General features: G+C 38.2%; 1 protein-coding gene across 6 annotated transcripts in view; it reads right to left on the bottom strand.

Annotated features, from left to right (window-relative positions):
- The window catches only part of LOC110840777 (neurotrimin-like), a 540,194-nt gene that overhangs the window by 226,745 nt on the left and 289,220 nt on the right, over positions 1-24,229 (bottom strand). For 3 of the 6 annotated variants that reach the window (XM_087357493.1, XM_087357489.1, XM_087357490.1), the window contains exon 3: positions 6,644-6,866. In XM_087357493.1, the coding sequence (XP_087213619.1) occupies positions 6,644-6,866 (223 nt within the window). The remainder of the gene's footprint in view (positions 1-6,643; positions 6,867-24,229) is intronic. The other 3 variants (XM_087357491.1, XM_087357494.1, XM_087357492.1) reach the window with 1 other exon arrangement.

The following is a 24,229-nucleotide window of genomic DNA, read 5'->3' as shown; positions in this document are numbered from 1 at the left end:
GGTCTACGACTAACTGTAATTGTTCTCATACGTCACTGACTATGTACTAACCAAAACAAACAAATATTTTATTCTTTTTCTGCGTCACAAGTCTTTTATAGCTTTAGTACGTTGTTTACGAGGCATGCTACTGTATGTTCTCCACCGAAATAAGGATGTATGGCGTCACGATCCTCTTGGCCGACTCGAAGTTAATGACGTTTGTGGTATATTCCGCGTAATTTGTCCGAAATTGCAGACCTGAGAATGCCATATGGAATCACGCTAAAACACTGTGCAACATTATCAGCTGATATCGAAACTATTGGTATCTCAAACGGATGCGTACACATTAAAATACAGAATATCAGCCTTGTGCGAATACATATTTTAGGAACATTCTGTATATCATGTAGTGCACACTTTCTGATGTATAAGACTGCATGAAGTAAATATTATGACTGTCAGCATATTTCATCTCAGAAAATACTCATCGTTTTCAGATAAAAACGTGTTTTTTTTTTTTTGGCTGACAAACGCCTGGCGAATTATACTGATTCGTATCGATTCAATGAAATACCCGCTGTTGATGAGACACTAAAGAAAATTAGTTGATTTTCTAAACAGCATCTCGCTATACAAAGAACCTGTGCATCAGATAAAACCTAATTAAGGCCCAAGACGTTTACCAGAAACTTCTTTCTATATTGAAAATATTGAATAAAATCTAGGAGGTAAATAGTTTACATCGCCTTTAGGCGAGTGGCTTTGAAATATTGAACTCTCAGGTTTCTGAATTAAATTAACATCACAGCCAATAAAGTATGCAAAATATAAAAAAAAATATCGTACGTCTAACTCTCTTCGTGTAGACTTGGGTCTACAGTATTTCATTCTTGTCAAATATACATTATTCTCCAACGATTCTGATGAAATGCTATATGGACGTTATGCCGTCGGTATTTTCTCCAAACACGCTTTTATAGCTCCTGATGATATGTAGTATTATCCCGGCGGAACTTCCAATTCGCGAGGTGAAACATCGATATGCTATTTGCCACGCCCATATGCCATGATGTTCTGCGCATGCGAGGTACAAACCTAACGTAATTCAACCTGACCAACGAACCCAATTTATGTCCGTGGGTATGAATTTTATTTTTAAGTTATAACTGGTATGAAACAGATTTTTTTAAGATATGCCACAAGAAATATGCCTGAACTCTTAACTGCTGATGCTGTGTAATACCATCACGATCTATTTGTAGCTTAACCCAGTAATGGCTACTTAAGTAATATGTCAAAAATTAATAAGACAGTTTTATACCAAATCCATTAGAGTCACCATTTTTATTTAATATAGGAAGAATTAAACTCTTTCGTAAATCTCACAGCAAAATTATTACAGTCAGTTAACAATAACCAATATCTTCCGCGGTTATAATCAGTGCTTCGTAAACGGAAGGTCCTTAGCATAATTCCTCGGTCACTACAAGCAAATGCAGAAATACTGCCTTAAAACATATTAGACCCGATTCCTTGCAACATTTACAGCTAAAATACTTAAGTAACTTTGATTACATAAAAAGCGAGTCAAATGTTTATTCTAATCGTCGTCTATCCGCAAAGTACTGTCATAAAACGAGTTAAAGTTTTTTGAACAGTCTATATTTGTGTGGTCGATAAAACCAATTACTGTACAGAGTCCCAGGAACTAGAACCTGCTGGCTGTAGGGACGGAGGGGTGTAAATCCTGCTATCATACTGGCGGTGAGCAACACTGGTCCCTTGCCAGGGATGACCAGCATTTAATCTCGTTAAAACATGTAAGCGCAGAAATCGATTTGTATCGTAATCGAAATAATTCAAATTCATGACGTTGCTAACGGGTTTCATCTCGTAATTTGGTTCTGAAATTTAGCATATGATAGATCGGTTCTATACAGTCGTTAACATAATTCACTGCACTGCGTTTGCGTCTGTTTGCGACGGCGTCGACTCCATATTGGCCTTGAATGAAGATAGCACAGTCCTCGCAAACTGTGTCACCGTGTTTCCGACCTTGCGTTTCTTATTTCATTTTGAAACAGACCATACAACATCGACATGATGATGGAGACGGCAAGCATCTCTGGGATGTCTGTAAACTTCTACTAGAGTAACATCCCAGGAGACAATAATATTCATACTCGCCTACAAATACGTTATGCACAATAGTTGCATATTCCATAAACAATTATTATCGCATAACATTAAAGCATAAATGAGACTATGCTATTAGGCCCCATAATACTGTTTCTACCTCATAAGTCCATTTAGTCGTCATGATAGGAATCTTAAATTTTAAAGTGAAGTGATCTACATTAATGAACAGTGGTTAAAAGGTTATTAGTTTTAGGCAGTCACAATGACAGCATCACCTGTTTTACGATACGGACAGTCTGCTAAAATAAAAAGCTTAATTAAAGTAAATATCAAGTGTTTCACATAACGTATGTCTTTAATGTTATCTCTATTTCTCAATTTCAAATTCTTGGGTTAATAAAGTCACTGTCAAAAATGACGACTTCACACACTTGCTTAAAGATAAACCGGCAGGGTGAAAATATAAGACGCTACGCCGTGCCATACATTAACTGAATTGTCATATACTGTACATAGGGTTACAGAAAGTGGATGAACTTAATGTGACAGGATATTCATTGCATATTACTGCATGTTTATAACAGTAATATCCAATGGGAATCTAAAAACACTTTCTCAGGGGTTCACCGAAAGTTGCAGTCGAGTGGTTAGCACTCCGCTTCGAAATTCTGGAGGTTCTGGGTTACATATCTCATCCCGGAGACCAGCTACCCTGACTTTGGATTTTCGAGGTTTTTCGAGGGTTTTTTTGCCGAGATATCACCTCAAATTTGACGAAGACCGCTTTCTTCAACATTCTTTCTAACTTAGCACAGCGCACATTATCCATCCTATCATTTAATGATATGTAGACCTCTCAGTAAGTCTGAAAACAGAAGAAATTTATAAACGTAAAGTTAATGTCTTTAGATGATTCAATGGTTCTTCTAATCTCCTATAATTTCTCATATGAGAGCATTGCCACGTTCGCTAATAAGACATCGTACAATTAACATCCTTTAGTATCCAGTAGTAAACGAACTAAACATAATGTTAATTTACGGCCATAGGCGTAAAGCTTAACAACTCTGTGTTTTCTTTTTCTAAATCTCTGTCGTAAGCTACGAAATTTGCAGGCTCGTGCCTAATGATGAACAAGCCACAAAGTTAATTAAACGCAGGTTATAAAAAATACCTAACTTTTGGGGTTGCATAATGTGAAATGAAATCGGATGACGCGTAGACAGATATGTAATTCGTGAAACTTTCACGGCGAATAAATGGACTAAAATCTCATCGGGTCATCACCACCGTCAAAACTCGGTTGAAAATGATGTTTCACAAAAGTGTTCTTTCACCATCATCAAGGTCAATTATGTTGGAGACACAGCAATCCTCCGAAACGTCGGTTTCTATCCCAGCTGGCTAAGATTTTATCTCAGGTATATAAGTATTTGGAAGGAGACAGCCATGGTATATACCTTCTTCAGGATAGCCAGTATACTGCCAAGAATCGAACCGGATACCTCACGATACAAAATTCAATGTCATTTATGCACTGATATGCTACAAAGCATAGATTGGATCGTTCGCTCTTTGTTCAGTCAGCCATTTTGGTAGGTAGGAAGTCAATTACATAATCTACGACATGTGCCTGTATCGGTGTGTGTCACACGTGTCCAACTGTCGTTTCAAAGCAATATATATTTCATATGTTCCCACGATAACTTACAAATAACATTTACGAAACATGTAAGAGATAAACGACCAGGTTTGTCTGTTAAAATATGGCACGTTAAGTTTGTTTTTTACTAATATTCCAAATAATAAATACAGCAGATGGAACCAGTGTTATAAGTGACGTCATTTGTGACATGTATCTTGTATATGAAAATATTTGTTTTGTTTAGTCCATCAAGGTCTATTAACTCAAATGTTACAGCGCACTGAATGCCTTGCGATAAAAGCTACACGAAGTTTAACCACTATGTAGTTCAATCAACTGAACGTTAGGTACGAATATGAATAATCATTCCATCAATTGCCACTTTCGAAAGCAAACGAGAACATCGTTAAAACACTCCCCGCTAACAGCTACTTTTCCCGTGAGATAACTCGTGATTCTGTGCCAGCAGAGCTTGTAACAATATTTCGGGGCTCACTGTGGTCCTAGATGGCGGCCCGTTGCCCAAACGTTTTCCAGTAATTCCATTAGACAACCTTCAAATCATCACGCCACACACCAGCTTCCCCACTCTGCGCATTTACCCTTGCTAAACTATCTCTTTCCCCCCACCATTTCGTGCATTCACCGTTTTAAACCCTCAAGCGAATTTGCCCTTTCTGCCAGGCATTGTGAATATGACGGGAAATAGCTCATGACCTTTTGACCCTCACCCTTTTCCCTCGTTCCACAGTCCCAATAGCACTGACGTGGCTTCCGGAATGGCGGTAAATAGACTTCCGTACAGAAACCAAATGGACCGTTGGCAGTCACAAAAAGATCGTATAAAAGACTTTTTCTGTACAAAAAATAATCCTATGTATGTCACAACAAACGTTTCATTAAAATTCTGGATGGGACGAGCAGCATTAGGTGAAAACAGTGAACTTCGCGTGGGATTGTACTTGCTGCCGCAAATTCCTGCTTCTTGTCCCCAGAGCGGACAGCAAAACCATAATTATGCAGCTCATTATGCTGTTCAAACAGATCACAGCTTGTGGATATGATCACCCACCTATTTACACACAAATTACATACGTTGTGGCAAAATATGCCTAAAACTCAACTTACAAGCATTATTTAAGAATGTATAAAAGCCGATATCATGAAAATATAGGAAGATGAAACCTCATAGAACATTTTAGTCGAAAACGTGAAGAAAGGAACCACTTGGGAGACCTAGGAGTCAGTGGCGAGTGTCTCGATCTGCTAGTAGTGTGCCGACAACCACAAACATTCGAGGAATATAAAGGTAATATTTTACTATAAAAAGCTTATTATCATCATCATGTTATCACCAATATTAAAATAGCTCAGCACTTCGGAAGAACTGTTGGGGAGGTAATAATATTGCATTTCCGCAACAACATGACTTCCATACCAGGATTCGCCACTGCTAATACGAAGGTGGGAGGCTAATATTAAAACTAATATTAAAGCTATAGCGTGCTGGTGTGCTGTAAATTCAATTGGATCAGAATAGGGTCTAGGGGGTTCTTCTGAACATGGTTCCATAAGAGGACGGAAGTTTTACAGCTTAAACAGTATCCTATAACGAGCTTATGTAGCCTCCAAAATAACTCATTTTTCCATTCTACTCTGGAAAGCAGGCATATATTCAGGAAACGTACATTAGCCTACAGGTTTAAAAACAAATTTGAGATCAAAAACGATATTATAATTACATTCTGTACCTTTAGCATATCCATTAAATACATTTAATATAACATTATCTACAAACACTAACCTTACCTCCCCTGCATAGGAGATTTTGATGTCAGGTGAATGACCTGGCTTTTGAAACGGAAAGACGCCATTGTCCTACCATGTCACCACGTGAAATTCGTATTGTACTAGTCCTGTTTCATATTGGAATGTTCTTAAAGCACACACCATGTAACACACGAAACTATGTGTAATTTGACTCTTAGTCGCATATATGTTTTAACCATTTCAGCTCAAATAACATAGATTCTGAGGCTGCTTGTTGTTTGTAGTCACTGCACATACTCAAATAAATAGGACACTCAATTAACCTAATCCTAATGTTCCGATATTTGAAACAGGAACGGTTGAGTACCAATAATGTGGACCACAGGACTTATAACGGACCAATACTAACATTAAATTCCCGAAACAAAAAAGAAATCAAATAAATCTGTCGAGAAGTTGATGTCTTAAGAGTTCCAACAACTAATACATATTTCAGAAAAAAATGCCTAGGTATGTTTTTTTCTGCAATCCCAATGACTCAGTAAAATAACCGGTAATATACTTAAAACTTTGCATACCGTGTCGTGTATAGAATATACAGTAAACAAACCAACAACTATTAACACTATAATAGACACTATTGCCAAACGCATTTCGACCTCAAGAGGTCATCATCAGTGGCATCATTTGTAATTCTGAATCTAGTTTGAACCATTTGATTAAATGTATTAATTTCCCTGATGCCACTTCTTGAGGTCGAAACGCGTATGGCGATAGTGTCTATTATAGTGTTAATAGTTGTTGGTTTGTTTACTCGGTAATATACGTTTAATGTAAGTTGAAAACAGTTTAATTATGTCAATGTTTTGTCAACATAAAGTTATGTACTCATTTTGCATTAAGATTTTCAGGTGCCTACATTTTACTGTAGTATAATAAAAAGAAGGACAGTTTTAAACTAACCAATGTTCACCAAATATAATGGGGGAGACAAAGTACAGAACCTTCGTATGCGTAAATATTCACGCAATTACAATTCTGATTTTATGTTATGAAGTAAAACATTTACGAGTTTTCGGCAGACTCCACACTAGTTTTACTCACCGACCACATTCAGATGTATGAAGTGACTCATGTGAGGCGCTGTGCTGATCTGGCACTCATAGATACCAGAGTCTCGGTGCTGAGGATACTTGATCTGCAGAGTCCAGTCCTCGCTGTGTGGGTGATGGATCGCGCGGAATCTCTGGTCGCTTGTGTACGTGTACCTCCCCACCGTCAGCAGGTGAATGTCTCGATGTCTGACCCACGACACCTGCAACGACATCTGTTGCTACGTCAGCATGTTCATTAGAGTCTCTTCTAAGGAAATACTAGTATGGTGAGAAAACAGGTTATCACGACGGCAGCTAAGAAGATGACTGTCTTCTGGAATGTTGCGTCGTGAAGTCTGGTAGAAGTTTACCGACGTTTCAGACGCCCCAGAACACAGTCATCTTAAAAATTGACATAATTAACAAAAATTAAATTTAAGGGAAGTCTCACGAAAAGTTGCACGATTAAGTGATTTTATAATTCATTCATTAATTCCCTTATGAAGATTGGCCTTCGATGGGAAATACTTGATACTTTGATGACCCGTTCTTCAAGTGCCTGAGCACTGCGGGTCCCAACTTTTTCGTTGGCTTTGATTTATAGATATTTGGTAGGACTCCTTGAACGAGGTCGATGGGAAATACAACACCCAATTACAACAGAAGATTGTGGGCATTCTTCAGCTGAAGCATTTGTTTTTCATTAATTCAGAGGGTTCACTGCACACACCCCACTTTATTGTGTGTCGTTCTTCTGATTGGTTTACATCCAAGCACCATGATAAAAGGAAACTACAATAATTTCATGAAAATCAGCAGGCCTACAATTACCCTGAATTACAGTTACACTGAAATTGGTGCAATTAATTCCGGTTTACATCCACGCAAAGTAGTGCGATTACAAGGTAATTTTAATTACAAGTAGTACAGTCTCACTTGCTTTTACGACACAAAGTACGACTACCTTGCCTAATTTCCATAAAATGTGGCAGTAACGATGCCAGTTAATTCGCAAACAAACTACGATTTATTCCAGTATTTCCATTGACATACTTTCGATTTATCCGAATTAATTTCTACCGTATAATTCGTATATCTGCTCGGCATACTGTATGAACGGCAGTGTTAGTTAACACGGATGTTAGAATATGGTAAAAACATCCATATGCATTTATAAGATGAGAAGCTATGGTTTTGACATCCGACGTTTGGGCGGAAAAAAAAATTACTTCTGTATTCACAAGTTTATCAAATGTATAACACACGAATTTTCAAACGAACACTGCGAACCAGCGCCAATTATTTCTAAGCCCGCCACCGGGCACAAATCTAAGATATTTATACAGTCTCCCATCCTCATTAAGTACCTCTGTAATATCCTTCTCTGTATTCCAAGTGGATAATTTTCAAGAGGTTTTTCGGAAACATTTTATACGCATTCTTTGTCTCGCCATCCTAGGCACATGCCCAGCCCATCTTAACCTTTTGAATCTACCATCCTAACAACAGATCTCTTTCTCGTCGCGCGAAAAAGTTCTGTTCGTTTCCTTCAATTTATCGTTATCTACTTTACCGTTGCTATAGTCCAATGTACATCGTATAAATGCATGGACAGTTACATTATTATAACTTCTCTCATGAGTTTGCGGTAACCAAATGTTACGTGGAAGTTTGTAACTCATATATTTTCCGTAGTATCTGGAGCGGTTAGCAAACTGACGGCCGATAAAACAATTTTACTAAACTTTATGCTAACATAAAACCTCACGATCCTTAATGCCCGCCACTAAAGCCTTCATACCATAATAAAGCCCCTAGTACAATTATAATAAACGCGTTAAACAAAGCTGCACGTTTCTTCTGTACCTTTCTTCACCAAAAGTGAAGGTGCATTGTTCCTACAGCTTTACGCCTGCGCAAAATGTGACGGGCATTGCAAAGTGTTACGTTGCATTGCCTGATTGGCGCTAAAGAGGCGGGCCAAATAGATAAGAAATGTATACAGAATTGTGGCTGGGAAACCTGACTGGAAGAGACCATTTGGGTGACATAGGAATAGATGAAAAGAATAATATTAAAACAGGGTTAAAAAACAGAATATGAACTCAATTAAACTGTCATGATTATGAATAGATGCGGACTTTTGTGAATAAGGTGATAAAACTCCAGACACCACAAAGATCAAGGATTTTTTTCACCAGCTGGGTGACTATCAGTTTGTTGACTCTGTTGCATAGAGTCAGTTGACGGGGAAGTATACCCTATATTATGCCAAACTATGCTCAGAAATACGTAGAGAAATAAGACGCAGATCATAGAGCAATGATTGAATGAATTTAATTTTTGAACCGTAGTATAATGGGTTGCATTTCCAATAGTACAGTCTGTACAGTGGACATAATCATATAATGACACGTTCCTATAAACGTTTGAGTATAAATTAGATCTATTGGTATTAAAATGCTGATGACGGAATATGTACGTATATTAAATCCATTCAGTTCAAACCAAGCCGATAAACAATTTTGTAATAAACTTGCTGCTTTCTGTTACAGAAGTTAATTCCCTTCATTAGGCTAAACTTTCTTTCCCTTTGTGAAAGTAACGATAGAAAGTGACAAGGAAATAAAGAGTAACAACATACTTTATTTCATGAATGAGACCTTTCTGACGTATCCTAGCAACCTTTGTGATTTCCCTCTACGGAGCACAATTATTTTCATGTTACTAAGAAAATGCATATTACTGAATGACAAGCAGAATGGCGCCCAACCTTCCACGAGGCGTCGGTAAAAGATTAGCTCCCTCTTGCTATGTAAGAACAGTACACACAGCAACGCCACACTATTAATTATAATTGTACTATGTTAGGGTGATGGTCTCTAGTGACCTTTCCATCAGCATTAGTAGTCAGAGAAATATAATATATGAGGATGATACATTTACGTCTCCCTGAAGCGTGGTCGAAAAACAAAGAAACAAGATGCGATTAATTACATCCTCTAATTACTTAAATCTCACCGCTGCAGCACTTTATACATCTCGTCTTTCGCAATGATAAAGTGGTATAATTGTCATATGCATTTCGTCTTTTAAACTGTAATCCATTATATGAGACACGACATTATTTTTGCTAGTTTTACGACGCAGAAAATTTAGAATCAGTTTATTTATAAGTAAATGCGAAGGATATTCAAAACGTAAGGGCAATATTGAAATATTCTGTATGACTGATAACACTGCTGAGGACTCGTAATGCTGCAGTTCAAGGTCAGATGGTGACATGCTGCGAGTGTGGTTAAGCAGTTGTCAGTTTGTGCCTAGCGAACATGGCGTAAGGACAACTGTTCCACTAGAAGTTTTCACCAATGAGAATCAAAACGCAATGTATGAAAGGAGGAGATAGATGTCTTTCAAGTATGGACAGAATTTCTCGCTACATTGAAGTGTGTACGAGTAGATAGGAATATTCAAACACATTTGATAAAAGAACTTTTGGAGCGATTTGCAGAGATGTTGCTGCAATACATAGTACTAATATTTTAATTCAACATATGTTCATTCCGGTAAACTTTTACTGGTGAAACTACGTTATTATATACACAGAAGGCTAAGGAAAGCCGATCTGATCGACTACAGAATAGAGTAATCACAATAAAGGACCAAAACCATACAGTTAATGATGGTGATGATGATGATGATGATAGTGAGGATTGTGATTAAAACAATAACAAGCACACCACAAAACACCTTATGAAGGAATCAGACAAGTGCACAAAATTTCTAACACTTTTATTTAACAAGTATCCTTATTAGAGTTGTAAAGAATTTTCGCGGAAGTTTTAATGATGCATAAACTTTGAGCTGGGCGCACTCTTATATTCAGTCCGTTAGCTAATTATCTAGTCAGGTGACAATGAGCTACTGTGATGCATAATTTTCTGTCACAAGTAAGCTCGTCTTATAATCCTCAAATTTCCAAGATTAAGTGAAACTTGTCAACTTTTAATTAAAATTTAAATTTACTTTTACGTTTTGGTAATAACAATAAGAAAGTGTTTTTGTAACTTTGGCGTAATTAGTGTAAAGAATGTGATACCGTGCCCCATGATTCATGAATTTCATATTTCATTTTTTGATTTCTTAGATACCTTACTGCACGCTGCCCAATAGCAGCACGCGAGTAGGTCTCAGACTGCGCTCCTATCCTAGCTACAATGACAAAAATACAATTCAGCATAAATTATATCTTTGACCACGCAATCCTTCTTAAATTTAGACATTTGGTAAGTCTCTTTTCTTTAACGTGAACAAGACCAGCGTAATCGTATACGCTGATAAGATGTACAGAGAGATGGAATGACCAATTCTGAGGCCGAGACCTGTACTTGGGAATAACCCTTGAGACGACGCAAAATATTGCAGTCTCTTCTGTTTGTAGGAATTGAGACATGCTTACGACAATTTACTACCTTGAGGGAGATGAACCTGACTATAGATCTTTCCAACTTACAGCTAAAATTACCTGAAACGTAGAGGTAAAACACGGGTAATTTTCTGAGCCAGATCAATTCAATCCTCACTAATTACACCAATTTAATTACGAAGATGGCTGTCTTTTCGGTTGTACCGCCGTGTAGTCTGCTACAACTGTATTGACGTTTCAGAGGTATTTCCTGCAAACTTCATTGAAGACTCATTTATCGCCCTGGTAACAGAGCTGCAAGTACCTCTGAAACATCGGTAAACATCTACCAGGCTACAGGGAGTTACAACTCATGAGACAGCCATATATATATAAAATTGCCGTCGTGAGAAATTAAAATCATACTATTTAATATAACATCCATTTTATTATTATCCTACTGTCTTCATATTTTATAGATTTCTGAGGCATTTTATTGTCAAAGTGTTGTTTCCTGTTTTCCCATCAGAGCTGCTTGTGCACCTAGGCAGTTGACTATAAAGAGCGATGTTGTAATTACAGGTCTGTTGTGTAAAAGTTATATTGGAAGATTATTATGAACAGTCCGTATTGAAGTATATGGAAGCAGGAACACGTGGAATAGTGAGGGTACATTGCATTACACCTCGTCGTAACTTTGTGCATTCTAATATCCTAATACAAGAAATGTGTAAATAGTGAAGTTCCTCGTTATGTTAATTTCCTCCATTTTACACTTTGTTAAACTCTCTTGCGGTAAATGACAAAGCTGCCTCCTTACCGAACTGACGCGCCATGAAAATGCATAGGGAGTGTGCAGGCACCCTAAAGCCGCTTTCAGAACTCCAACGCTAGATGTGGACGAGTGTCATGTTTCACAGGCGTTTATGTTCATACCATGGGAAATTAACCCACTTCACGCTTTTCAGACACACGAATAAAATATTAATAAGGACATAAAGAGATCATTTTGGAGGCATAGGCTAGATAATATATGAGAGGATAATACTAATTTGTATATTAAAATAGGAGTTGAGGTTATGGACTGGATTAAACTGGCTCAAGCTAAGATGCAATGAAAGTTTTGTGAAAACAGAGAGGAACCTTCGAGGTACACAAAGAGCGGGAAATTCTTTGACCAGTTGCATAACTCTGGGTTTCGAAAGGTATCTCCTCCGTGTAGCAACTGCTTCCGCCTCTGACTGGGGGAAGTTTTAAATTCGTTATCGGCCTAGAAATTATGCAGAAAATAAACCTCGTTATCACAAATTTCAGGTAAAGAGAAAAAGGTAAACGGGAACTGCGAAGAACTTCAGAAAGAAACCGCTACCTTTTGCAGGCAGGTAGGCAACAGTTCGCGATGTAATGAAGGAACAACAAAAATAAAACCTGCAAGGTGAATGCGAAGAAGAGAAAATAATTTTTAAATTCAGTTCGCCCAAGTTGTAGCAGCAATTACCAAGACAGTTAATTAGTGGCCGTTATGCCTTCCATTCTTCAGCTACTAGCAGAATGAGTTTTAATTTCACGAGAGTTAGAAATATGGAAAGCAACACGTCATTGTAACATGTTCCCTGTGAGGTACAGGCTGTGTCTTAGAGACAAACAAAAGTAGGTGAGATTTCAGGTTCACATGGCAACGAGTACGAAAATGACCGTCTTCTGGGTTGTTGCGCTGTGTAGTTTGGTAGTTTACCGACGTTTCAGAGCTGCTTGTTGCCTCCGTCAGCAGGACAATGACTGATCATCCTCATGATTGAGGCAATAAGGACCTCAGAAACGTCGGTAAACTCCAGACTCCGAGTTGCAAGAACCCAGAAGACGACCTTCTTTATAATCGCTGCCGTTGAGAGCGTCGAGCTGTCAATCAAGATGTCAGAATTAATTACGCATTAGGAATTCATTACAATAGCAAGAAATTTCTTCATCTAAATAGTTAAGAAATTTAAAACAAGATACTATACTGGTACCATGAAGTTAAGCAGATATTTACAGTCGTTACAAAACGTGAGACTAACATTAAAAAACTTTTTCTTTGAAATTGCAGTTAATTTACTTTAATATCATAAAACTTGCGGGTTTAACAGTTCAACAATTACAGTTTTATTTTTCTGGAAGATAAAACGTTGAGTATTAGTTATTGTAAATGGGCGTAATTAAAATCCGTTGAAGTTTATTTTACAGTTCCACTTTTACTTTGTACATCAGACACGTCATATCCATTCGTATTCATTTACATCGATTCGTGGGCTAGCCACTTGTCTTACTCAATCCGACATTCGTTAAATGATATTTGTTGCCCTGGTAGATGCATTCCGGCCCTGTAAGCGTAAAACACATGAATAAAAAACTCTAGTGGAATATGATGATGGAAGAGGAAAGTAGTAACAAGGATGAGGAGCACAAGTCAAATATTTGTGCAGCGGATAACGGATCGTTGTGGCCAATACCTGCCAAAACAGCCCCGGGGAACAACGGTTTGCAGAAACGAGGATGTCTGTATGCAGAGCCAGAACTGTGTTATACATCTGACAAGTCGGTTGTTCCTAGGGGCCTAAGTGGGAGAAAGGGGATAAACCAGGAGGTGATAAAAGAAGTCTCACGCAGAGTGGCTGACACAGTTTGACAGAAAAGCTACACGGAACAAAGTTATTCCTGAAATCCTGATACATCGCTCAGATTGGCAAGAAATTCGAAGCCTCTACTGGAACATAAAGGTTCAGTATATTCCAACAGCCCGCGACCGGTCCAAATATTGAGCCACATGAGTCCAATCAACACCCTCCTACTTTTAATTCCTTCAAATCCATTTTAATATAAACCTCCCATCTAGACTTAGGTTTTCCGAGCAGTGTCTTACCCTTGCACTGTCGATCTAAAATTCAGCACGCATTTTCAACTCACCGTGCGTGCTACATGCCCAACCCAACTCTATCTCCATAATTTTGGGTATTCTAATAATACATTGTGAAGAGACCAAAAAATATGGATATTCTACTTTTCCAGTTTCCTCCAACCTCACGTCGCTTTATCCCTCTTAAGTTCAAATATTCTCCTCCATGCCCTGTTTTGGAATATCATCTATCACCGCTCCTACCTTGATCCGAGAGACCACATATCAGTACGAAAACCAAAACAGCATGCTCTGCATTGGTTATGAACCTGCGATCCCTTGTAACACTCATTAAACCACATCCAAATGGCCGGAAACAGATGGGAAAGTTGGAAGTAATAATGGAGTGAAACTTACCCGCAGCCTCTGACTGACTGGTGGAAGTAGAGTTGTATTATGTATTGGTTAGCACGTCAAAATAGTGCACTCTTATTTAATATAACAGCCAAAGCTACGGTAAAAATCATAGTTATTGATTTGGTAACCAGTTATTCGCTGCGTATATTTTATATCATACACAACATTAGCTAAACACGTAGAAGAAACATGGACGTGTTATGACAGTAGCGATACAAATTACAACTTTTAAGGCCGGGCCCTCCGCAGAATACAAGTGCATAAACACAAAGAGTATGAAGTTCTTGTGAAATACAAGACGATGATATGGACGAAAAGATGAGATTTCACATCCTCACTGTGACGAGTATGAAAATGGCTGTCTTCTCTGATATTGCGCCGTGTAGTCAGGAGGTAGTAAGCACCTTGAAACGTCTGTCTATTTGGACCAGACTACGACATCCCAGAAGACAGTCATCTTCCCGTATGAAGGGTCCTACTAGTAGACCTACGTGAAAAGCCAATATGTGAAGAGACGAAGGATGTATACAGGTGGCAAGGTAGGAAAAAGGATGTAAATTTTTACTGAACAAATATGGCGAAACAATACAATTTCTTTAACTGTGTGTACCAGAAGATCGTTTCTCATTATATTAAAAGAAAATAACAATTGATTTATATGCGTGCTTTACAAGAAGTGCTTAAAATAAACTCATACTGATAAGATCGTGTCTTGTACGTTTTAACGTCCCGTATGACTCGTATCCGAAATTGCTTCACGGAATTTGTCAGTATTTCGTATTGGCAGCGTGCACTAAAAACTTGTGGCTAATTTCATTTCTATTAATTTTTGAAGTTATAAATCTAATGATACATGAAACTCAACTCGATAACAAATTCCTAAGATAGGGTTCGTTTTACAAACCGTGATGTAAAACGTGGGTCTAATTAATGTCTACAATATTAACAAACATGAAAATTGTTAAAAGAAACTAAAGATGGTCTGAGAAGATACAAGTTAATAAAAGTTATAACTACCCAGTACAACCTCTGTTATGCGATTACTTATATCTACGTTATAACATTCATCTGCAATACTCGATCAAGATCAATAATACATAATCCATATGTCACTGTTCTACTACATACGTCCACTCTTTTATGATGCGTCTTTGCAACCATGTGCCAGTACCTCCAATGACTACTGGGGTTATAAAGGCTCAAATGTATGGGGTTTTCGATCTGACTTACTCACATGTTCTGACTGACTGTAGAATAAAGTCATTTTACACATGTGTATCTCTGATATGATTTACTAGTGTTTATGTACATAAGAGATCTCTGGCGTATATACCGAGTCATTATATCCACACACGCCATTTCGTAACAAGTCCCCAGTGTTGCTATTTCTCGTGTATTCGGATATGATTCAGTGGCGATTTGACATGGATTTGCGTTTCAGTTTATGGGTATAGGATGAATTACATTTAAATGTTGGACCGAAGGAAGACAAAGTGACAGGATACTGGATAAAATCACATAATATGCAGGCACATGCATTTAGAAATAAGTAAACAACTGCGGATATCGGGAAAGCGCAAAATGAGAAACGTATAACTTTCCGATGGACTTCCTGACTGATGCACCATTTAGAGGTTTTAATTTGCATTAGCCGGAGAGAAAATAGTGGGGCTAATCAGTGAAAATACGCGACAGCTTCTACCGTGGCCGCGGTGGTGCTCCTCATGCTACTGAAAACAGCGAAAGCGCGTATAACGAGAGTCACCCGTATTCGAAATCCAAACAGACCGGGATTTTAGCTGTCCGACTTTCTGCTTCAAGCTGTCTGGGAAAGATAAAAAATATGTAGCTTTGGAAATAGGATACAGAAGCAGGAGCATGACGAGTGTGGCGTAAGAACGTTGTACAGATTCCAGTTGACATAAAAATTTTATGGCCTCTCGTCCTCCATCAGAGACATGCATTTGATTGTGAGAGAACAGGAAGAAACTCGCATGGCTGCTTTCAATTACTCTATGGTATGGACATTGGAGAAATAAAAATATGCATACTATTCTAAAAATAACTTTGTAGGTAGAGACTTAGACGTTTACTTGCATAAAAAAGGGAAAAGTCCCATCAAATTAATGACACATGAAGAGGTAACTGGAAAAAAAAGCGATATTACAAGAAACTAATTACGAATACCTGTATTCAAAACATGTTTTGAAGTTTTTTAATAATATTATTACCTAGCAATAAAACGAGCAATAATATTTTGTCGCGTGTTAAATGAAAGTCTGACCAGTTAACTGTAAACCACGCAAGTGAAAGAACATTTTGAAGTTTCGTCCTTATCGTACATGTGACGCACGAACTAAGGTCACCTGATAAAAATAAAATTATGCGATTGTAATTTTTCATATAAATAAAAACGTATCAACACTGTTTCGTGTGACTTTTCGACTCTTTACTCACAGTGTACAACATGGTTTACGAAATATTGTCCCATTTCAATCTTCCTGTTAGTTATGCCGATTTTGTATTCACCCAGGCTTCCGTACCACAAAATTTGTAATTGAAACCCGCTAATTATTTAGTTATTACGTCATTGGTTTCTCTTCATACACGTGAACTCATGTTCCTAATTAGGACTAAGTTAACCATCTGTACACCACTGAACGCATATCTCAAAGCTTCCCTTTCCTTAAAGTCAAGGGATTTCCAATTTTGGAGAAAGTATGCAGCTACCTGTTTCCTTTAAAATGAGTATATTACTTCAATGCTTTTTGCGTGCTATTACTTTCCACAGTGCTTACGTTAATTGCTACAGAGTTTACCTAGTTGTTATAATTCCACCCACCTCCTCATCCTCCTATATTACGTTCCTTTCTTACCTGCTATTTCTAACTTGTTATAATAACAATTTCCCAGGATCTTCCTTGAATCGACAAATTAAGCAAACTGCACATTACACACTGAGCGAAATCCCTTGTAAAAAGAGACTAGAGGGAACTAAGAAATGTTACTTACTGAAACTGAGATCACAAGCCTTCGAAGCGGATTGTCGTAAAAAGGAATGTGTGTTGTCGCTGCTATCAGAAGCAGCCATTTGTGCCTGTATTATAAGGGAGTATGCATGTAGCAAAACTCAGCAAGCCTGTGTTTGATCAGATGATAATACGCGAAATTCAAAACTGGTTCTCCTTTATAAGTGCTGCTCAGATTTCATACCAGCTTCTTCATTCATGCGAGAACACAGATTTCATCAGTACATGCTCTAACCCGGAATACACGTTCATTGAACTCACGCAGATTACCTTAACAAAGGAATTCTTTGTGTGATTTTTAACTTGTTATGATTAGCACATCATAATTACTGAACAATGCAAAACAATAACAATTTTGGTTTATATGTGAAAATATATTAATCTGCTATTGTACGTTCTTTGTACGATGTGCGTAAAATTAAAGCAAATAGGGCTGTTCATGTCTGTCTCTCGGTCCAAATTATACAGCTCGAGAACCGGTGTACAGATTTGGATGAATCTTTGTATGGATGTTATGGCACTGGGGATAACAATGAAATAGATATTTTGAATTTCCTTAATTCGACAATACAAAACTTGTGAGGTGGGATCGACATTAACGCCACTTGAAGCAGGGACATAGAGTGATGTATGGTTATAGATTTTCGGAAAATACAAAAGTTTAGAACATCAATTCTATGTATAATATAAAAATAACAACATGGCGACTGAATGAAAGATAGAAATATTTCGACTTGACCAGAATTCGACAGTTCCCCCGCGTAGGAGTCCAGCGCGCCACTACAGAACTAACACCCCTTGCAGCTATGTTCCATCGGCATTGATTTAATTACATACATAAAACAGTAAGATGAAATGAGTTGCATATGTAGGAACTAAAGTGGTCTAAGTACGATAACTGACGTTTCTACTAACAACTAACAATTTAGAAGGAAGGAATGGGTTTATTCTGGTACGGATTACAACTTTCCAGTCTTATTATGGTACCTTACAAACTGCGAGAAGCTACACAGGAATGAAGCACAAACCTTGAGGGGAAAAAAGGCTGCTTGTCCACCCAAAAAATTCCCGAACACGAAGATTCAACAGGAAACGTTCACAACAACACGTCACCGAACTCTATTCCAACGTAACACCCTATTCAAGATCTATTTTAAAATTAGCCTCCTACATACAATTATATCTCCCGAGTGGCCTGTAGAAGTTTTTATACTGCGGTTCTGTGTGGATTCTGATCTCCGATGCGTGCTATATGTACCACCTATCGTATCCTCGAACAAATTTCCAGTGATATCTGCCACAGACTGAATATTGGTGCCAGTGGACGGACTGTTTAGACCCCATTTTATTTCACTGTGACGTTATCACATTGAAACAAAGTAAATATTGGCAAGGACTGCATTAATAATATTCGAAATGGCATTGGGTCAGATCTATTATTTTCACAGGTCGCACTCTGCCCACGCTTGCATTAATTGGTTTTCAAAACGTCATAAATAAAGTACAAGTTACAGTGAATACGAACTTAATAATGGTTTACAAAACTTAACCCATCAGTCAGTGGATATTGCATTCTACTAATTAACGATACAATTAATATGTTAATCGGCTGTATCAAATGAGCATTCCGCTTTCAGCAATGTAATGGGCAGAAAAGTCAGATTTTCCATACAGTTTTCGTTCCAATGACGTGACTGGTCCACTGGTCCGCTGGTCCACTGGCTATTTCCAGGATAATTGCTGTTCACTTCGTGTAGCGGAAACTAATCCTCAGTCCCCACCCCTAATACTTTAGACTCTTCTGTCCCCGAACATAACATTTCCTATTGTCGCGGTTAAAGCCAATCACAATATAATAGGTTAGCGGTGGTTACAACTCTCATACTATATTCGATCACTGTGTCACGGGGAAGGGTGAAAATAATGTTAGTGCGTACACATATACGAGTATATATAAATACATATATACGCACTTCATTTATGTGCACATACGATGGAATAGGAGGCACTGTTGTTTAGTTGCTAGCTGTGTTGTAGAATGTACTGTAATACTTGAGTGGCAGTATGTACAGAGTCACATAGGGGTATCTCCCCCACTTGTCACAGTTACCCCCTACTCACAGTAGAAATACTGCAAAAAAAAAAGATGTACTGCAACAGTGGTTTATTATAGTGCCAACATTACAACCTATCAAGTAAATGAGTTTAGGGGAAGGGTAGAGGGGGTGGCATTCCCTGAGCAAAGCATCATGCTGTGGAATTTAGGGGTTTTAGTTCTTTTTTCTTTAGGTATTATTTTCAAATTATGATTTTTTTGATTCACAGTCTTTCAGTGCTTTAGAATCTTGTCTCATTTGTTGATTATCTAAGTAAATAATGAACCAATCAACTCAATGAAACATAGTCCTTCAGAAGCTGAAAGTACGCTCAGCAAGTTAAGAAATTACTCTAAAGCAATTTTTAAGAATTCCACACATCCTAAAGGTTTATCACCGTGTTTACAGGAGCCCTATCCTAAGGCAGATAAGTCCATTTCAATCCTTAAGCTCCATGTATCAGTCGTATAAAGACACTAGTGTTGAACAGGTGGTCCTAACTATTAGTGAAAATACAACGAAGAATCGAATCACTCAACATATTAATCACTGACGTACTCAATCAATTTCCCGTCAAGCATAGGTGGCCAGCTTCAGGCTTCGGAAACTTTGCTCCCGAGCAAACATGCACCGATATTTATATCATGAAAGGCTGACTGGCGGGAAGGAAACCCCCCTGCATGCTGCAAGAATCGAAGACTGGCTATTCAGAAGGGAGGTAGTCACTTTACTGGTTTCGCCCTAACGATTCATGAATAATGTACAGCCGTATGTGTATAAAGGAACCATACATTCATTCTGAACTCACAATTTCAATCGCGGATATGTCTCCGAAGTTTCACAACAGAATCCTCTAAAAAATGTTAGACTCTTCTTCAGATTCGAAAGCAATAAACCCATTATTATATCAGACATGTGCCACTTTTTCACGAATGAATAAAACAGAAATCTATTTCCTCTGTGGTTACTTTATTGGTCGAAATACACATGGAGGTCTGCTCATTTCCATCCCTTCACACACAGTCCTCTGCGGAATGTTAGTGGAGTGGCCACTATTGTAGCAGCGTTTGATTTATAGTCCAGCATCACCGCAACGTCTATTTAACTTAGAAACCCCTCAAAATATAGCTGGCAGAATGCTTTCATTGCCCGTGACAGTTAAATGAAATGAACACCAAAATATCACTAAAGTCGCTAGCCATATTTGATAATGAAATGTAACAACTACAGAATTTACATTGTTCATTCTGTTAAGAGTAAGCATGTGGTATAAAACAATTGTTTTTGTTCTGTCTTTCTTGCAGTGAGGTCGCTGTACGACAGAACACAGATCCACGATTAAACCTGCAGGCTAAGATTGTGATATTCAAGTTCTCAAGGCGGCGAGTATGAAGATCTCAGAGTTGTTGCGACATGTAATTACTGCTTCCATCCTGCATGGAGCTTCGCCTCTGAAACGTCGGTAAACATCCTCCAGACTCTACGGCGCTACAACCCAGAAGACAGCCATCTACAGAGACTTTTTGTGTTTCGGTCAGGAAGTCAATTTTGAAGCCAGTGGTTTCGAAATTATGATCAATAAATAATGAACGAAATAAAGTAGCTGTGGCCCAATTTAAGATTCTTACACCTAATTTGCTTGGAGGGACCGAAGAAAACCACGAGAAACCAAAGTCTGACTAACCGGTCTCCGAATCGAAATCTGAACCCGGGACCTCCAGAATACGAAGCAGGAGTGCTAACCATTTAGTGGACTACGTTCGGTCTGTCTGCGAAACTCCAGAGATAAATGTCTCAGAAGGAACGTAAACGTGTAAAATTACTTTCCGTCACCTGATACTGCTTGAAAGATGTAGCGAAAATCAGAACAGTCGACAAAACCGCGGTTTTAAGCATCCAAAAACCACGCACAGACACGCATCAGGTTGGGTAATGGACTTCAGGGAATTTTCGGTTTCTGTGAGTGCTAACGCGTCGGGACTCGCAGATCACACGCTCCCCCCTCACTCGAATGTCACTTGCACGAAGCGCAAAATATTAACGCAAAATATGAAGGTCGCGACTGCCAGTTAGTGCGGGTTTCAATGGACTTACTAGCTACTCGGTGTATAAACTGATATTTGCCGGATTATTTCTTTTATTTTTCACATGGGGGTAACACAAGCCATAAATCTTACGTTACATTAACCCTTTGAAACTTAGTAACTATGGACTCTGCCAACAAGTGTATTCATGTACTTTTATGATTCTCATACTAAGCAATAATCAATTTCTCATAATTACTTTGGCTGTACCCAGTTAATTTTTGCAACAGACACACGTCGTTTTCTGTCAGGTACGAACTAATTTTAAATAAGCGTCCTTGTGATCGTATATACTTTATTTCCTTAAGAAAGGAGCGTATGCTAAAAATTAAAATTAAAATGTTTTAATTTCATAAATTTTTATGGATAATTCGAAGTGGAAGAAACCCGGAAACCACCTCGGAAAATACTGTTCCCATCGTCATTTACGTGAACTCAAGTTCTGTTTGACACCCGGTCGTTTGCTGCTTCCTCAGTATTTCAGTGGTAATCTTTGTAAACGTGCTTCAGCACTCGTGAACCAGCTCGTTCACCTTCTTACAAACGGCAGGAACCAATTGTCGAACGTTGTCAAATCGGCGCTACGTGCTAGGGAGTAGGGAACGGGTCGAACGACCCAGGTACGGAATTGCTGTGACAAATAATTTACTGCCGAGGGATTAACATATTTGGAACCTTCGATTTACATAAATCCTTAGACCTTACTCCGCTGATGCAGGGACGGGCGTTCATTTCACATGACTTTTCCCGTGAAGCTTTCTTTTCTTAATTCCTCATATTCTTTATTTTATCATCTTCTTGTTATTAGTACCAGTATTAATCTGATAACCATCTGTCTTTTCTCTGTTATAACAGAATCAATAATTTAATCAGGTGTCGTTTCTTATGAAAGCAGTGTTATTTTCTACACAATTATATGTTTCAAAAGTTTCCTCTTTGTTGGAAGACAACTGACGGACTGGCGCGTGAAGGTTACAACATGACGCGATCTGCGTGGGCTGCTGTATATTCACAACGATATTGTGTGTTTGTTGATCCAAAGGAAATGTATTGAATAGCATCCGTATATAAATACAATATTTTAATTTGGTTTTTGTGGCTTTTCGATTATTCTGTATAACCTATAGGTTTATTGTTTCTTTTCCACTCTACTTGTTCCCGTTTTCTTTCATCTCATTTCGTACCTGGGTCACGTTTTGACACAGACACAATTGTATGTTACAGAGATAGCTTCACCACCCCTCGTCTTTTAGAAAGAATCCTCCTTTCCGCAGTTTAAGTTTCATTTCACATCAGGGACCCGCGGGGCGTATATCTATTTTTATTTTTATTTTTACAACTTCCTACATTTTTAGGTAGACTGTAAGAGAATTTTCACCAAGGTAGAACTGAGTAGAGTTAAGAAGCCAGCCAATGTGCCGATACGTCGTTATGACTCCCCACTGTGTACCTATATCGTCATCCTCCATTTGCTCCAGTTTCCAGCAACGACAATGGCGACTCGATATTTTGAGGCAGCGTGAAAAAGTACTGCCCACGAATTCTAGAATTCATTCTATCCGGCTTGTGGCAATGTTAAGATATCATTAAAAATTCATCATAACATAGTATGAAAAAGTACTAATTTATAATCACAATAAAAATTTCCTTGGATATTTTCCATCGTCTAGGAAATAATAAAATAAAACACGACGTTTCGGAGATGGGGCTCTATCTCCGTCTTCAGATACCTACTCAGTTGGGCCTAATAGAGCTAATCCCTATCTCCGGAGATAGGGATTAGCTCTATCTAGCCCCATCTCCGAAACGTCGTGTTCTATTTTATTATTTCCATAGACGATGGAAAATATCCAAGGAAATTCATATTCAAATGACTTACCATCGTCACGAACTTTTAGATTTGATATATAATCACAAACAAATAAATAATTAACATTCCTTTTTGATTTTTGGTGGAAATTTAAGTTTCCATAAATAATTCTTCCTTAGTTGATTAAGGTTCAACACCGTTAATACGAAACCACAACCTAAATGGATTCTGAGCCAGTTCTATTCAAATCCCATCCCTTCAAATTTTCTCGCTAACAATCTTTTAGTGGAACCATATTCTCCGATTATTTTAATACCAATTATAAACACCACCGATCGTAAAGAACTGTTAATGGATTGTGTATTAGAACGAAATGCTCGGATCGTCTCACCATCTGACACAAATTCCTCTATACACGCTGCAGATTTCGGAAGGTCCTTCTGTTTTACCCCCCCCCCCCCCCAACCGTTAACGAGTAGTACGTCCTTTCACCCTAAAAGCAGCTGAAGTGAAAAATAACAGTAAAGACACTTTCTCTCAGACTTTTCTTGTGAAACGAACCGAAAATCGATTCCAGAAGCAATTCCGTGAAACCAGGAAATGTTTCTAACGATGCGGTGTGGTTCTTAAGCGACAAACAGCAAAGGTGTTAGAACAACTGTGAGTCATTACTGACACAAAACTCCAACGAGATGTTTCAGAAAGACGTTCACATTTCTTCACAGAACAACTGACTAAAGAACGTTCTGCATTCTTTTCACGTGCGTCATAATATGTCATGTTCTCATTAGCTTGAATTCTAAAGGATATGTTCTTAACGAACCGTTAAAATGATTTTCACAACTCAGCAAACAGCAGTCGAGTCCTTTTTGAACGCTGATCG

Source organism: Zootermopsis nevadensis, unplaced genomic scaffold (genome assembly GCF_977971745.1).
Source record: "Zootermopsis nevadensis isolate Lab colony 2312 unplaced genomic scaffold, Znev_1.0 Znev_ptg000028l, whole genome shotgun sequence".
Lineage (NCBI taxonomy): Eukaryota > Metazoa > Arthropoda > Insecta > Blattodea > Termopsidae > Zootermopsis > Zootermopsis nevadensis.
The sequence above is the reverse complement of the archived record's forward strand: the minus strand, read 5'-3'. Positions and strand labels throughout refer to the sequence as shown.